The 17,585-nt window shown below is 41.2% G+C and overlaps 1 protein-coding gene across 5 annotated transcripts in view; it reads left to right on the forward strand.

Moving 5' to 3' along the window:
* The window catches only part of HNF1B (HNF1 homeobox B), a 79,757-nt gene that overhangs the window by 11,570 nt on the left and 50,602 nt on the right, over nt 1-17,585 (forward strand). For all 5 annotated transcript variants that reach the window (XM_069089968.1, XM_069089966.1, XM_069089967.1 and 2 more), the window contains exon 4: nt 1,923-2,161. In XM_069089968.1, coding sequence (XP_068946069.1) covers nt 1,923-2,161 — 239 coding nt within the window. The remainder of the gene's footprint in view (nt 1-1,922; nt 2,162-17,585) is intronic.

Below are 17,585 nucleotides of genomic sequence, written 5' to 3' on the forward strand. Positions count from 1 at the left end.
ATATAAAGACAAAAAAATCTCTGCCCTCAAGGAGCTTACATCCTAGGGGTAACAGCACATACTATGCTCTCAGTGACATTATAATAGTATTGTGACTATTATAAAATCTATAATATATGTTATAAGATTAAATTATATTCTCATAATATCTTCTATAATATTAATATAGCCAACATTGATATCATCATTATATTATATTAACATATTAGTATACAATATAATAATAGCATCGCTATATTATAACTAATATTGTATATGCTATATAATATATTTAAATATAATACTAAATTATGAATAAATGACAATTATATGTCCATGGCTTGAAAGGCTCATTTTAATTGAGACAATTGTAAGAAACCCTGGTACCATGTGTGTTTCAGCTCTGCCTTTTTCATCCAGGATCATAGGTCACAAGTATTTGTTAAATCAACAAACTTTTATTAAGTGCTCACTGTGTCAGAAGCTATGGACCTGCTATAGGTCCATAAAGTGAGAATGGTTCTTAGAAGAAAACTGCTCCAACCTTCTCATTTTACAGATTAGAAAACTAAGGCCCAGAAGGGCTTGCCTGAGGTCATACAGGTAAGAAAGGCTGGGTGGGGGCAAGATTCAAGCCCAGGTCCTTTGATGTCAGATCCAGCATGCTTTCTACTGCATTATGCTGCTGTCCCATACATAGACTTACAGGACCATAGATTTTACTCTGTAAGAGAACTTATGGGCAATCTAGTTTAACCCTCTCATTTTATGGCAGAGAAAACTGAGGCAGGCCCAGAGAAGTTGAATGACTTGTCAGAGTCACACAGGTACTAACTCAATCATAAGATCTAGACTGAGAGTGGGAGGGGTACCACAGAGGTCATCCAACCCAACCACCCCATTTTACAGATGAGGAAACTGAGGCCTATTGACTTCCCAAAATCACACAGGGAGTGTAAAAAATGGGATTTGAACATTTTTGCTTCCCTGGGAATGCCATTCATTTTGTATTACTCTCTCCTAGTGCAAAACCCAATAAAAATTGTGTGGCTTCCAAAACTCAATTTGAGTGGCATGGGGCTATTTGGCTGAATTGGGTGTGGGCATTGATGGATGTGGTGAGACATGGCTAGGGAGGGAAATGTGGGCAGGAAAATTTCTAAATGCCACATGAGCTTTAACCTTGCTCAGATAATGGGCACAGGGAAGCCAAGAGCCCCCATCATCCTTAAGAGTGGCCTTTCAATCACCTTTAAGGCTTCCTGATAGACTGAAGCAGTCAGGAGTATTAGGTCTACCACCTACCAGACACTAAACCACATCCTCCCTCCTTTAACGACTCTTCCAGATCCCAATCTGTAAGAGATGCATGATGCATAAGAATTCCTACTTCTCTCATATTTTTTTGTTTCTTAACTGAAAGCTCCCCAAAGAATAGTGTTCTCTCTATATAGTTATGCTATAGGGAGATAGGGGCTGGAATGGTGGTCTCAGGGACAGTGTCTTACAATGGAAAGAGCCTTATATTTGGAGTCCAAAGAACCCAACTCCCATTGCTGTCCTATTACTGACTCCCTATGTGACCTGGGGACAGATGCTTCACCTCCCCTCACCTCAGGTTCCCTATTCATAAAATGAGATGGTGGATGGCTTGGTGGTTAGAATTCTAAACTTGGAATCAGGAAGAATTGAGCTCAGATCCTCTTGTAGGCACTAATATGACCTTGTGATGGTATAGTGAATTTGGCATAGGATGATAGGGTGCTCATCCTGGCTCCATCATTTCCTATCTGTGTGATGTTGGGTAAGTCACTTCTCTGGGCCCCAGTTTTCCTCCTCTATAAAATGAGGGAGTTGAAGCAGAAGGCCCCTCTGACCTTTCCACCTGTAAATCTGTGAGTCTATGATTAGAGGAAGGCTATCTCTCTTTTGTTTGCTTCCAGGGCAGAATGTCTGCAACGAGGAGTGTCCCCATCTAAAGCTCATGGCCTGGGCTCCAACCTAGTTACTGAAGTCCGAGTCTACAATTGGTTTGCCAACCGCAGGAAGGAGGAGGCCTTCCGCCAGAAGCTGGCCATGGATGCCTACAGCACAAACCAGCCGCATGGCCTGAACCCAATGCTGTCCCATGGCTCCCCCCACCACACACAACCAAGTGCCTCTCCTCCAAGTAAGCTCTCAGGTAAGGATTCTGACTGGGCATCTCTCCACATAAAGGCCACCAAAGTGGGTGGGGACTGGTCCTCCAATTGTATGTCTCTTGGTCCCTTCTGTTAGTAAAAGGATGCTTTGGGTAATTCCTTGGAAAGTTCTGGCAACACCTCAGGATGTTTTTCTAAGGAGGGATGTAGAACTAGAGAAGGAGTCTCTGTACAATGAGATTCAAGGCTTGAGACTTTTACCCATTTGCCAGGACTAACCTGTTCTGGAGGGACCCCTTTCACTGTGTCCTTATCTCTGGATGTCTGCATCAATCAATCGATATTTATTAAATTTCGACTATGTGCCAGGCACTATGCTAAGATCTGGGGATGCATTATCTGGGAGAGAGTGAAAGGGCACATTTTCTGCCTGCAGGGACCTGGCAGCTGGGTAGTGGGTGGGGCCAACCAGGTAGAGGCCACAGAATCAGAGCCTGGGGAGAAGAGAGAAGGATCTCCCCAGGAGTCAGATAGATGGCACAGTGGCTAGGGTACTGGCCTTGGAGTCAGGAAGATCTCAGTTCTGTCCCCAGACATTTAGTAGCAGTGTGACCCTGGGTAAGTCGTTTACCATCTCAACCTCAGTTTCCTTATCTGTAAAGTGGGGATAATAATAACTGCCCCTACCTCCCAAAGTTGATGTAAAAAGTGCTTTGTAAACCTTAAAGGATTTTATAAATGCTAGCGATCCTTATTACAACATAATTGGGTATCACCTATCCATTTCTTTGCTTCCTGAGTGGCCCGTGTCACTTTCTGGTCTTGGTCCAATTATAGTTCTTTGGATCAAATATCTAGTACTGGAAGGTATCTCAGAGGTCATCCTGTCCAATCTCCTTCATTTTACAGATGAGGAAATTGAGGCACAAGGAAATTTCAAGTTAGGTTGTCCAAGATCACAATGGTAGGGTGGTCTCCTGGGGGCATTGTGGTGATGAGGACACTGGTCACATCCCTCATTTGTGCAGGTACAATGCAACTGGGCTTGTTCTATTTTTTTTCCTTTGAAAAAATTCAAGATAGGTAACATAGACCATGAAAGGATTGTGAATAGGGTCTGGACCTGAAGTCAGGAAGTCCTGGGTTGGAATCCTGATACTGACACCTACTGGCCGTTTGACCATGGGCACATCACTTCATACTTCTGAGTCTTAGTCTTCTTACCCATAAATTGGGGATAATCATACATTTTGGTATCAGACTCACAAGATATTATGAGTCCCAGATGAGGTGATGTGTGTAAGCCTTAATGAAGTCCATAAATGTTAAGATGTGTACCATGCATTTAGGCATCCAGAAGATGGCTTTTGTATGCTCATGGCATGTCTTCAGGATCGGGAGCCATTGCCTCCATTGGTGTCCCCCGTGATCTGGGGAGCACAGGCTCTCTAGCCAGCATCCTGACTGAGTAGATGCCCAGCATTCTTTTTCACTAGGTTAGCCAAAATGGAATCTTTTCTCCTTGGTCTTCTGCTGGGTCCCCCTGATGCAGCTTAGTATGGTGGCTTTGAAATCAGAGGACCCATATCTTAATATTTACTACCACTGTGATCTTGGGCAACCTCACTTATAACCTCCCAGTGCCTCAGTTTCCTCATCTGTAAAACGAGGTGGAATAGACAAGATGGTCTCTGAGATACCTTCCAGTACTAGATTTTTGATCCAAAGAACTAGAATTGGACCAAGACCAGACAGGGACTTACTTTCTAGGGTCAACCCTTGTGTCTAGATAGGCACCAATTATCAGTGGCATTTGCATGACCTTACCAAAACAGGTTGGGCTAATGAGCAGGAGACCAGAATACTAGGGAAAGTATTTAGGTACTGTGACTATGGCTGTTTTCTCCAGAGTCCAGAAAGAGTCATTTCCTTCCTTGAGGCAACAAACATCAGTCAATCACTCAATCAACATGCACTTATTGAGTGTCCACTGTATACCTGGCACTGTTGGGTAGTGAGACTAAAAAAGACAAAACTGAGACTGCTTTTGCTCTTAGAGTAGACAATCTAAACATAGACCTTTGGGCCCCCTGTTTGTACTTACAGCTGGAAAGCTAAGAGTTAGGGAATGAATGTGGTCAAGTGGAGTGAGTTAATTGGTTGGTCAGCAAGATTTATCAAGTGCTTTGTATGTACCTGTTCTGAGGATACAACGGAAGGTAAAATCTTCCCTTCAAGGAGCTTGCAATCTAATGGGAGAAGCAACATGTAAATAGCTGGTTATGTATGTGATAGATGGCAGGAAGGCACTGGCAGCTGGGAGGAGGGGGAGGGTCTGGTCCTTAAGGAGAGATAGGGAAACTAGGAGACTGAGGGGAGGGGGTGGTGGTGGTTCAGATCCCATCTCTGACACATGACCCTAGGGAAGTAAGTCCTTCAACTTTGCTGAGTTTCTGTACAATAGGGAAAACAACATCGCTGGTACCCAAGTTGTGCTGTGAGACTGGAATGAGGAATGTGTGCCCCGTGCTTGGGGAGCTCCAAAGCGCTCTGTCAATGTCGGTTATTTTTATTATTATTATTCTTGCTGCTAGGTAGGTAGAACAGAGGTGGTGGCTTGCTGAGAGCCTGGGGAGTTCCTGGGAGCAGGCTGGGGTGAGTTTCAGGGTAACTCAGCTCCTCCGGGGAAAGACAAAGCGTTTCAGAGGAACGCAGCAAACTGTCAGCGGTTGGTGCTGAGCTGGGTTTGGAGAAAACAGTCTGGAGTAAGCAAAAGGACTGAATGGGGAAACGGGGAAGGAGGGGTGGGGGGAAGGGGTGGGGCTAAGGGGCATTCTTGGGAATACAATGTGCATTGTGCCGTTACCTGTGATCTCCACACCAAAGTCAGAGAGCCTGAGCTGCAAACAAAAGCCCAGCGGCTTTCTGACAAGCTGAGGTCATAGGGAGGTCACTGTGGGGTCACGAGCTTAGACTGCTCTCCTCCCTACTGGGGCCAACTCTCTGTGCCCCACGTTGTTGGGTCTGATGGTAGAGTCTGGCAAGGCAGGCAGGCGGGGCAGGGACTGAGAAGCCCCAGAGCTAGGCTGGAGTCATAGGAGTACAAGAATAGTCTTGCCCAGCTGAAACCTAGAACCCTTAGGCCCTTTTCAGGTTTGGGAGTCTGGGCTCATGGAACCCCAAAATGTTAGGTCTCTAAAAGTCCTTCTATCCAAGTCAATTGACTTCAGAATCAGAGAATCTTATTTCAAATCCCACCTCTGACACTACCTCCATGACCTTGGACAAATCACAACTTTCTTGGGCCTCAGTTTCTCTATGTGCAAAATGAGGGGGTTGGATTAAATGGCCCTTGATGTCCAGCCTTAAATCTATAATTCTGCCCCGCACTCATTATCTGTGTGATCTTGGACAAGTGTCTTACCTTCTCTGGGCCTCAGTTTCTCCCTTTGTAAAATGGGGGAGGGGGAGAATTGAACAATTTGATGATCCCTTCTAGTTAAAGACCTAAAATCCTATAATACTAATGCAAGAAGCATGTATTAAATGCTTAGTCTATGCTAGAATCTGGGGAGGACAGAGACAGAAATGAAATATTCTTTTCCTGCCCTTAGGGATTTTACATTCTACTAAAGAGGGGAAATTACCACAGGTAATCTGGGAATGGAAAAAGGAGAAGACCATTCATTCGAGGGAGGTCTAATTTGACCTTAAGGATTCTGTAGGTCAGCTTTCTCATTGGAGAAAGTGAGTCATGATGAGGTAAGGTGATTTGCCCAACATCACATAGCTACTGGGGGCAAAGTCAGGCCTCTCGATTTCCACTTTCAATTTCTTTCCAATATGCTAATAGTAATAGCTAGCACTGATTGCATTAATTATGTGCCAGGCATGGGGTGGGGCATTTTACCATTATCATCTCCTTTGATCTGTATCTAATCTAAGTGGAGAGATGGGATTAAAAATGGGAGTGTTTTGCCCAAGACAGTCTTGGGTTCTGTTCTCAAATCACTGGCACCCATCCTGGAAATGACTTTCCTGTCTTTTCATGGCCCCTTCCCAATGACCAGTGTTAACATAGCTCCTTTTATGGAGTATCCACTGTAAGCTCACTTACAAGCTTCTTGTTTTTCATGATAAAATTATTCTTGGGAAGAAAGAGGCCTTTCTGAAGGGACTCAACGTGGGCCAAGCTCCCCTGATCCTATAAATCAGAGAAAAAAATCATTAATCATCGTAGAAGCTCTGCATAGACCAGGGTGGGTAGAGTGTCAAAGATTCATCTTCTTGAGTTCAAATCCAGTCTCAGACACTGTGTGACCCTGGGCAAGTCACTTAATGCTGTTTGCCTCAGTTTCCTCATATGTTAAATGATCTGGAGAAGGAAATGGCAAACCACTCCAGGATCTCTGTCAAGAAAACCCCAAATGGGATCATGAAAATGACTAACAACAACAAAACACCTACAAATACAATTCAATTTGATTAGACAAGAATTTGTTGGGCACCTAATGTGCTGGTTGATGGGAATAGAAAGATAGTTCTGGCCCACACTGAGTTTATCTTCTACTGAGAGAAACAGGCATGCATAGGATCAGAAAACACAAAGCAAATGAAAAGGGACAACTGGGAAAAATGAGGAAAGGCCTCTCATAGGAAGGAGGCTGCCTGAGTTGATTGAGCCTTGAAGGGAGTGAGAGGGTTTGAGAAGCAGAGAAGATACAATAGCTGGGCTCAATGTTCCTTTTCAGTTTATGCATCTGAGTTAGGGGGATATGATTATAGGATAAGAGGTCATCTAGCCCCATCATTTCATTGAGGAAGAATAAGGCCCAAAGTGGTTAAGTGGGTTAGAATTCAGATCCCCTGAATCCTGAGAATTAAATAGTGTCATCTAGGGCCTTGGGCTTGGAAACATAGAGCATATTAGTATCAATTTCCAGAATTGGCCACGTCATTTCCCATGTTTTTATTGCTCAGTCAATTTTTTCAGTCATGACTGACCTTTTGTGACCCCATTTGGGGTTTTTTTCTTGGCAGAGATACTGGAGTGGTTTGCCATTTCCTTTTCCAACTCATTTTACAGATGAGGAAACTGAGGCAAACAGGATTAAGTGACTTGCCCAGGGTCACACAGCTGGTATATGTCTGAGGCAGATTTAAACTCAGGTCTTTCTGACTCCAGACTTAATGCTTTATCCATTGTGCCATTTAGCTGCCCTTGAGTGCCAGGAAATTGGAAAGGTTTTTCTTCTGTGTCTATTTGCTCCTTGTTGCTCTGGGACACCCCTGGATTAGTTAGTCAACCAACAAACCTCCTGTTTTTTTTTTACATCATTTACATTTCTCACTGTATCCTCCTTTCTTTCTTCTGTCCCATAAGACAGAATAAGAAAAATTAGTTCAGCAAAACAAACAGGTTAAGAAAATCTGACAGGATCTACAGTGCTCCACGCCCATGGTCACCCATCTCTACAAGGAAGAGAGGGAGCGCCTTTCTCTTATCTGTTCTTTGGGGCCAAGCTTAGTCAGGATAATTTCAGCTTTAATTGTTTTGTTGCTGTTCCTTCCATGGTCTTGCCAATTGCTTAAGCCAAGCTTGGTAGCCTTCTGGCTCTCTCCTTCCTTTCCCCTTATCTCCTCCTCAAAGAGACCCGACCTGCCCCAGCATGGCATCTTGAAGACATCTCTCTGAATGGGAGTGGTGGGAATTTAGGATTTAGATCTACAAGGGACATTAGCAGTTATCTAATACAATCCTCTCATTTTATAGATGAAAACACTGAGGCCCAAAGAGGTGAATTACACTTTGATTCTATAAATGATAATTAAGCACTTACTACATGTCAGTTATGAGATACAGAGGCAAAATTGAAACTAACCCTTGCCCTCAAGGGACTTGCCTTCTCTTGGAATAGAGTGAAGTGATTCAACCAGTCACACACAGAAGAATTATCCGTCTAGACCTGGAAGGGATCTCAGTGGTCACCTCGTCCAGACCTCTCATTTTAAAGTAAAGACACTGAGGCAAAGGGAAAAGTGACTCAGCCCAAAGTCACTAAAGCTTCAGAAATGGGATTTGAACCTGTTCTCTTTCTCCTAAATGAGACCTCTTTCTACTATGGCTTGTTAGAGGGCTAGAGACAGGAGAGACAGGGAGATGGGACCTAAAGAGTACATGAAATTGTTGCTTTCTATCTTCATGTCTTACATGATATGCTCATTTTATTCCATAGTGGCCAGAACCATGAAAGCGAGTCATTGATAATATTTCGAACCTAAATGAAAAATTTATGGAAGATACACAAGACATTGCAAAATGAATTGTCAGTATGGTTCTACTGATTGCTTTTTAAAAAATAAATTTATTTTTTTACATTATCAATATATCCTTTCCCTTCTCTGTTCCTTGTAACAAAGAATAAAAAATAGGAAAAAAAAAAAGTAGTTCAACAAAAGTGACACATTGAGAAGGTCTGACATCTGTAATGTTCCACACTCATAGTCCCCCACCTCTCCAAGGAAGGGAGGGAAGGGTCTTTGAGAACTGCTCTCCTGTTGTGTTGCCTTATTAATCCCTACCTGTAACTGAGACCTGATAGGCAGTGATATAAAATCTTGTGGGCATAGAGAGGGAGGAGACCCTTTTGTTAGGGTCTCTTGTGTTCTACATTCTGGTGGAAAGAGAAATGGATTGAGACCCAAGGTAAAGGAAAGTCCTAAGACATTTTGCACATGGAATCATGGCAAGTGACTTTCCTTCTGTGGAGTAAAGTTTCCTGGAAGGCTGGATCTCCTTTCTGTCTCTAAGCACAGTCCCTTTCTTGCCAACGGAATTGAAAGTGCTAGCCCACTTTGAGCTGACCATCTATCTACCACCCATCCACCTTCTACAAGTCCATGATGACCACCGGGTGACCCTAACCCTGGAATGTTCCCTACAATGGGGCCAGTGGGGGGGAGGAGGAGGCGAGCTTTGCTCCTGTCATGTGTTGATTGCTTACAAGGTGCCCTACAAACACATTGTCAGCAAAATCAGCTGTTTTCAGTGTTCTCCCCGGGCTCGACAATAATACACCAGCATGCAGCCCAGGGTTGTCATGGCGTTTTCTCCCTTATGCATGCTTAATTGACAATTAAGTTGGGGCTTTGAACGAGCCTGGTTTCCTTTGATGTGCCTTCGTCTTTTCCAGCAAGTGTTACAGGGGCAATCCTTTGTTTTCCTCTATTAGGGGACCACAGTTACTGTAGCAGTGTCGAGGGGTTCATTTATCTTCAGCCTGGATGGCCTTTGTCTCCCCCATTCCAGCTCCAGCCAGCAGGAGCTGTCCCTGGTTGTAGGCCCCAGTGACAGGCCATTCTGAACCTCCTTTTGAGTCCAATCGAGTGATGGCCTCTGCCTTGATTCCGGAGCTGAATCTGGAGAAAGGCCCTGAGAGGTCAGAGGGGAAGGTGGAGGGAATTGATGGCACTGGTTGGAGACTGGTGCTTGTATTGATTGCTCTGAAGGAGTGCAAGGAGGAGGAAGTTGGCATGGGATGAGAGTCCAGCTAGCGCTGGCACAGCCAGGATCTCTGCCTTCATCAGATTTACTGGTGGACTTGTTCGTCATACCCTTTATTTTTGAGAGCAAGGGACTCATCTAGGTGCCCCCCTGAAAAGAATAGTCACAAGGGCTGAAAAGAGCTGGAGGAATGGCAGCCATTCTGGATAGAACCAAGAGAGAACTGGGTTCAAATCCTGCCTCTGATAGCTGCAAGTTGCAGATCCCTGTGCAATTCTTCCCTGTGTCTCATTTTCCTCATCTGTAAAACAGGGATCATGATCCTTGCAGTACTTACCTTGCAGGATTATGGTGTCACTTGTAGTAATAAGTTTAAAGCATCTTCTAAGTCTTAAAATAATCTCTCAAAGTCAGCCATTATTCATCTTTACTTTTCCCAATCTCTTTCATTTTTCTTTGTAGAGCAGTGTTCCAAACTCAAATAGAAATGGGCCCACCAATCTGTACATAAGGATCCCTGTGGGTCGGGCATTGACTTAGTTTTAAAATATAATGTTTTCTGTGTTTATTGTATTTTTATTTATGTTGTTAAGTATTTCCCAATTACATCTTAATTTGGTTTTGGGACTCCTGGACTGAGTGCTTGACACCTCTTCTGTAGAATGCTGGCAAGGGTTATCCTCCTTATTTTAAAAAGAAGCATCATAGATTTAGAACCAGAAACAGTCTTAGAAGCTATTGTGCCAATCTCTTCATTTTATAGATTAGGAAACTGAGGCACAGGGCCTTGCTCTGTGACTTGCTCAGAATCTGAGTTAGGATATGGAGTCTTAAGGAAACTTCACTATATAGAAGGAAAGTGGTTTGTCCATGATTACATGTGTAAGATGTTCTAGAACTTTCTGCCATCTTGGGTCTCAATCCATTTCTCTTTCTACCAGAATGTGGAATGCAAGAGACCCTTACAAAAGAGATAATTCTCCTGTCTCCCTCTCCTCCCTGTAGCCATTTTTTCTCCCTGTCTATACCCATTAGATTTTATCAGGCCTAGCTACAGAATAGAGATCAATGAGGTAATGTGGCAGTGTGGTGGTTCTCAAACTTTTTGTTCCCAGGACTCTTCTCAGTTCTTGAAAAATACGGAGCACTCCCTTTCCCCAAGAACTTCGTTTATGAGGGTTATATCTAATGATATTTACTGTATAAGAAATTAAAATGGCTTAGTATTACTATAAACATAGTTTGATGTTGTGTACCTCCTGAAAAGATCTCAGGGACCCTCAGGAGTCTATAGATTTCACTTTGAGAACTTCCAGTAGAGTGAAAAGGGCACTTGATTTTGATTTAAAGGACCTGGATTTGAATTCCTGTTCTTCTACTTTTTAGCTGTATGACCCTGGCTGAGTCATGTTCCTTCCTCAGTTTCCTCATCTGTAAAATGAAGTGAGTGGACTAGAAAGCCTTTGAGGTTCTTTTTAGCTCTCAAACTGTGATCCTATGTGTTTGTCCTCTTCCCTGAGAAGCCTCAGTGAGGTACCACAACTCACCTTCACTTCCTAGCAGTCAGATTCTATCTTGCAGGAAAATGAAGTTGATGCCTTAACCCAGAGAATCTCTGTCCTTTCTAAGAACTGACGTTCTCAAACCAAGCAGGAAGATATAGATGCTATGACTGAATCATCATACAGCTAGCTGCTGTGAAGTCAGCAAGTCACCAAGATCACATATCCTTCCCCCAGCTCCTTCTGGATCCCATATTTCTAGAGTTCTTTTCTGAAAGGTTTGGGAAGAAGGATAGCTATAGCTGGGGAGGGTGTGTGTGTGAGTCTGGCCTGTCTGACCACTTTACTACTTTGTCCCCAACTCTTACTTCTAAGACAGACTTGTCCCTTGAGCTAGGGGGACAAATGAAAGCTTCTTTTCACCACCCCCATCCCTAGCCTTGCTGGGATTTGAACTGCCCTTGCAATCTGAATGCCTGCGGGTACTAAATGCCTTAACAACTTAATGGGGCCCCCAGACGGGACCCAAGGACCCTTTGCTCACCCCTGGGAGCTCCTCCTTCCCTTTGGCAAGAGACAATGGGGAACAGTTTATGAGGGCAGTCATAAAAATATTCATCTTAGCAGCCAAGTGCCCCCCCACCCCAAGTAAATAATAGCAGTTGTCCCCAAAGGACTGATTATTTCAGTTCAGAAAAAAAAAGAGTAAATCTGAGCTCTTCTTTTAAAAACTTGGCTTCAGCTGAAGGTGAACACTTTGCTTAGATGGAGTGAGGTTCTTGTAAAGGCATTATCTCTGAACTCCTGTGCCTTAGGACTTTGTCTGGCAATCCCATTATCTGTTGGATTTGAAGGTCACACTATCTTAAGGCACCACCCCATAGGCCATCATTTGGTTGAGGAAGAGAATCAGGATATTAATAAGATTAACCAAGCTAACCCTCAGAACTGTCTGTTGTATCCCCACCTTCTGATAGCCAGCCAGCCAGATTCTGGGGTCTGCATACAAAGAAACCCAGCCCACCAGACCAGGAGGGCTTCATTTGCTCACAAAGAGGACCAGGGAGAAAGATATGAGAGCCTATTGTAACAGGTTGCCCTAGTGAACATACCTATCTCCCTGAAGGATCCGCCAAAGATTTGAGAACTCTGAGTATAAATGTCACCAGTGTTGGGGAGGAAAGAGAGGCTCCTGGAAGACCAGAGCACATGCATGGTCAATTACTAAGAGAAGGACCCTTTTCACCTCCTTGATGAAAGTTCCTGGTTGGATAATTCAAGTCATGAACTGAAACCTAGATGGATGTGGTGGGAAGATGTTTGAGTCCCATCCCTTGGGGTGTTCCCGGTTGAAACAATACAAGCTGTACATGAATATAATCATAATCATGGTAATAATAAAAACATTTTTATAGTGCTTTAGGGTTTGTCAAAGTATTTATGCTATCTCATGGGGTCCTTAAATTTAAAACAGGAGCATATCAATAAATACATTCCACACTGACATGGGATCACTGTCTTGGAGCTCAAAGGGACCTTTGAGGCTCATTTTACAGGTGAGGAAACTGAGGTCCAGAAGTGAGATCATTTGCCCAATGTCACAGAGGAAGAGAATGACAGGGCTGATATTCCAACCAAGGCTAGTAGCTGAACCAAGATTCTCTAACTTTCTTGTTGTTGTCCAGTTGCCTCTGACTCTCTGGGATCTTTGGGGATCTTTGTAATCCCATTTGGGGTTTTCTTAGCAAAAATGCCGGAGTGGTTTGCCATTTTCTTCTCCAGCTCATTTTACAGATGAGAAAACTGAGGTAAATGAAGTTAAGGGGCTTGCCCAGGGCCACAATACTCATAAGTGCCTGAGGATGGATTTGAACTCAGGTCCTCCTGACTCTAGGACTGGCACTCTACCCACTAGGTCACCTAGATGCTGGATTCTCTAACTTAAACTCCAGCATCTTTTTCATTGTAGTAAAGGACAGTTAAGCGGTAAAGTGGATAAAACACCTGGTTTGGAGTCAGGAAAACTCATCTTCTTGAGTTCAAATCTGACTTCAGACACATATTAACTTTATGACCCTGGATAAGTCACTTAATCCTTTTTGAATCAGTTTCCTTATCTGTCAGTGAGCTGGGGAATGAGATGGCAAACCACTCCAGTATTTTTGCCATGAAAATCCCAAATGGGGTCATGAAGAGTCAGACATTACTGAATGAAAAAGTGGAGGTAGAATAGAGAATCAAAGGTCTTGGGTTTGAATCTTGACTCTACTTTTTCCTACCTATTTGAGCATGGGTAGGTCACTTCACCTCTGGGGGCCTCATTTTCCTTTATCTGAAAAAAGCAAAACAAAACAAGAGATTATTAAAGGCTGCTTCTAATCCTAAATCCTATGAGCAACTGGAACATATGTGTAGAGCTGTTTAATACTGTTACTGGAGTTCCTTTTTTCCTATTCCTCAGTTGTTCTTTGTCTGGGCATTTGAGAACCCACTGGATAGAGTACCAGGTCTAGAGTTGGCAAGATGAGTTCAAATTCAACCTCAGACACTTACTAGACAGATGACGACCTGGGCAAGTCATGTAACCTCTGTCTGTTTCAATTTCTTTAAGAGTAAAATGGGAATCAGAATAGCACCTGATCCTGAGAGTTGTAAGGATCAAATGAAATAGTATCTGTAGGGCACTAGGCACAGTGCCTGATACATAGTTGGCACTTGATAAATTCATGTTTTTTCCCATCCTTTGCCCAGTCATCCTTAACTATCATCTATGATTTGTTTTGTTTATTTAAAACTTTTGCCTTTTTGTTGTTATTTTTCTGTACTTGACAAACACTAACAAACATCAACATTTCCATTGACAAAGACCAGTGAGAGGATTGTATCTCTATAAAATGTGAATCTCATTATGTACAGCTTGTTCTTTAAAAGTATATACTGAATTCAGCACATTTGTTCCAAAGCTATCCTGTTTGTCTTTCATGCCCTCTGAACCTCCTTCCCCACTCCCAATCCCTTTTGTATAGTTTCTTTAAATATTTCATTGCTGCTCATCTTTCTACATTCCTTATTTGGGGTGTCTCTATCATTACCTTCTTTACCCTTCCCCTGTCCCCAAGAAAAGAACTCACATCCTCCCTTGTAACAACTTAGCATAGCTAAACAAAACTATTCGACATACTTGCCATGTCTGAAAATACACGTCCCATTTTGTATCTCTTGTTTATCACCTCTCATGAGGTGGGACTTTGAATAATGCTGTATCATTGATCTTCTGGAGTCATAGTTAGTCAATCAGAGGTCTTAAGTTTTTCTAAGTTGTTTTTCTTGCCATGGGCATATGAATCATTCTATTTCTGTTCACTGATAATGTCTTCTCAGTTTTCTTTGAATCCATCCCTTCATTATTTCTTAAGACTCTATAATATTCCATTAAAGTCATATACATTAATTTGTCCAGTTGTTCTTCAGTTAATGGGCACCTCATTCATTTCCAGTTGTTTGCTACAACATAAAAAAAGCTACTATGAATATTTTTATACATATGGATCCTTTCTCACTTTCTTTAATCTCTTTGGGATTTATACATAGTTAATAGTATTGCTGAGTCAAAGGGTATATGTATACTTTAGTGACTTTGGGGAGTATAGTTTTAAATTGCTTTCCAGAAGGAAAATTTTGCATCTAGAATCTATATCCACTGATATAATCATAATTTTATTGATTTTGCTATAATGTGATTCATTATGTTTATAATTTTGTTAATATTGAATGGATCCTGCATTTCTTATATAATTCCAACCTAATTGTAGCAGCTAATATTTTTAATATGTTGGCTCTAACTTCTTTGCTAACATTTTATTCAATATTTTACATTGTTATTCATTAAGTAAGGATATTGGTTTGTAGTTTTTCCCTTCTGTTTTAGCCTTCCTTGGTTTATCAGAATTGTATATTACATCAGAATTTGGTAAGATTCCTTCTTTTCCTATTTTTGCAAATAGTGCATATAATATTGGAATTTATTCTTCTTTGAATGTTTGAAACTTACTGGTAAATTCATCTAGTCCTGGGGTGGGAGTAGGGTCTTTGGGACATAATTTATGACTATTTAATTTCTTTTTTTCTAAAATTGAGTTATTTAAATTCTCAATTACTTGTTCTGTTTATCCAGGTATTATATATTTTTGTAAATATTCATCCATTTGGTATGTTATGAATTTTTATTTTCTAACAGTTTCCTTTATTTCATGTTTATTTGTTGTGAATTCTTTTTCATTTTTCATGTCAGTGATTTAGGTTCTATCCCTACTTTTAAAAATTATAGCAGCTAACAGCTCATATTGTTAGTCTTTTTAAAGCTCCTATTTTATTTTTCAGTCCTATAGTTTTTCAGTTCAGCTGAGGTTTTTATGCTTTCAATTTTGTTAAGTTCTTTTGGTTTTTCAGGATTTTTTTATGTCAGTTTCATTGCATTTTAAATTTTGTTATATTTCTAGTTCTTTTAATTTCACATTTAGTTCATTGCCCTACTCTCTCACTCTTTTGTTGAGAAAAACATTTAGTAATACAAATGTTCCTCCAAAGCAGGGATACTTATCCTTTGGCAGTTTAGTTAAGCCAACCCTTCTCAGAATAATGTTTTTAAACCCATAGAATGAAATATATAGGATTACAAAGGAAACCAATGATATTGAAATACAGATGCATTTTTTTCCTATCCAAGTTTATGGAGTTCCTAAAATATTAAAAGCTGCTACTCTAAGGACTGCTTTGGCCACAATTCAAAAGTTCTGATATGTTGCTCATCATTTTAAAATGAAATTATCTTTGATTTCTATTATTTATTCTTTGGACCACACTCTTTAGGATTAAATTATTCTTGATTTTGAGTTTTAACCTTACTTGTAAAGTTTTTTATTGATAATAATTTTTATTGTGTTGGGTTAGTGAAGAGCATATTTAATATTTCGATTATTCTGCATTCTCTTATGAAGTTTTTATTGCTTTATAACTTGATAAATTTTTGTAAAGGTACTATACAGAACTAAGAAATATGTATATTCCTTTTTCCTATTTAGTACTTGTCAGAGATCTATTCATATAAAACTTTTCTAAAATTCTATTCATGCTCTTCCTTACTTCCTTAACTTCTTTCTTTTTAGCATTTTGTTAGATTTGCCTAGGTCTGAGAGGAGGTAGATTGAGATCCCCAACTATTACAGTTTTGATATCTATTTATCCCCAAAATTGAACTGTTTCAAATTAAATATCAACCTTTATATAAAATACTGATATTATTTCATTGTCTATGATGTCTTTCTTTAACCCTGTCTAGTTTTACAATTTTTCTACTGCACTGCCCATATTCTCATCCTCTTGAACAAGATCCTAATAATTGGTTCTTACACTTTCTTCCCTTTTAGTCTTCCCATTATGTAGTACACTCCTAAACTGGAGTTGTTTTGCAACCTCCTTTACTCTCCCTCTTAAGCCCCTCCTTCCCATTTCCCTTTTGAGTTTAATGCTGTTACCCTGCCAAAATCTCTCTCTCTCTCTCTCTCTCTCTCTCTCTCTCTCTCTCTCTCTCTGTTCAACTTTTCTTTATCTGGTTCAAATAAGCATGAGTTTTATGAAATACTGATTTTCCAGACCCTTTCCTTCTTGTTTTTATGCTGTTCTTTTCACATACTTTAGTTATGAGACACAGTAAGTTATGCCACTTTTTCCCTCTTTTTTTTCCTTGAAAACATTCCTTTTTCCTTTCTCTTTTCTTTCCTGTCTTAGACGAAACCATCCCTAGGTCCACTATTGATCTCAATTAATTCCCTGTGTAATCCTTGAGGTATTAGGAGTTTGAAGGAACACATTTCTTCTCCCCCAGTAGAATGTAAGGGCAGCTAGGTGGCACAGTGGATAGAGTGCTGTGCCTGGAGTCAGGCATTTTTGTGAGTTCAAATCTGGCCTCAGACACTAGCTGTGTGACCCTGAGCAAGTCACTGAACCTTACTTGTCTCAGTTTCTTCCTCTGTAAGAAAAGCTGGAGAAAATGACAAGCTATTCCAGTTCCTTTGCCAAGAAAACCCCAAGTGGAATCGCAAAGAATTGGACAAGACTGAACAACAAAAGAGGATGTAAGGACTTCATCATTATTTAGCCCCCTCCAATTGTTCAAAAGTATCTACTTTTCTTGGTTTCTCTTTATCCCTGGGTTTTCACTTTGATGTTTCTATTCAGCTCCACTATTTTCATCAGGAATGTTTAGAAGTTCCCTGTTTCATTTAAGTCCATTCCATTCCTCCTCCCCTTCTCCCTTCCTCCTTCTCTCTTTCCCCCTTCCCCCATTATACTTTGTACATTTCAAGATTTTTTCCCCCTTCATTATATTGCAGTTAGCCTCTCCTGAGTTTCCCTCTTGGGAATCTCCAGATCCATATTTCTTCATACTGTTCAGTGTCT

Source organism: Petaurus breviceps, unplaced genomic scaffold, assembly GCF_028583685.1.
Source record: "Petaurus breviceps papuanus isolate PSGF00001 unplaced genomic scaffold, PetGlider_PUasm1.0 186, whole genome shotgun sequence".
In the NCBI taxonomy this organism is placed as follows: domain Eukaryota; kingdom Metazoa; phylum Chordata; class Mammalia; order Diprotodontia; family Petauridae; genus Petaurus; species Petaurus breviceps.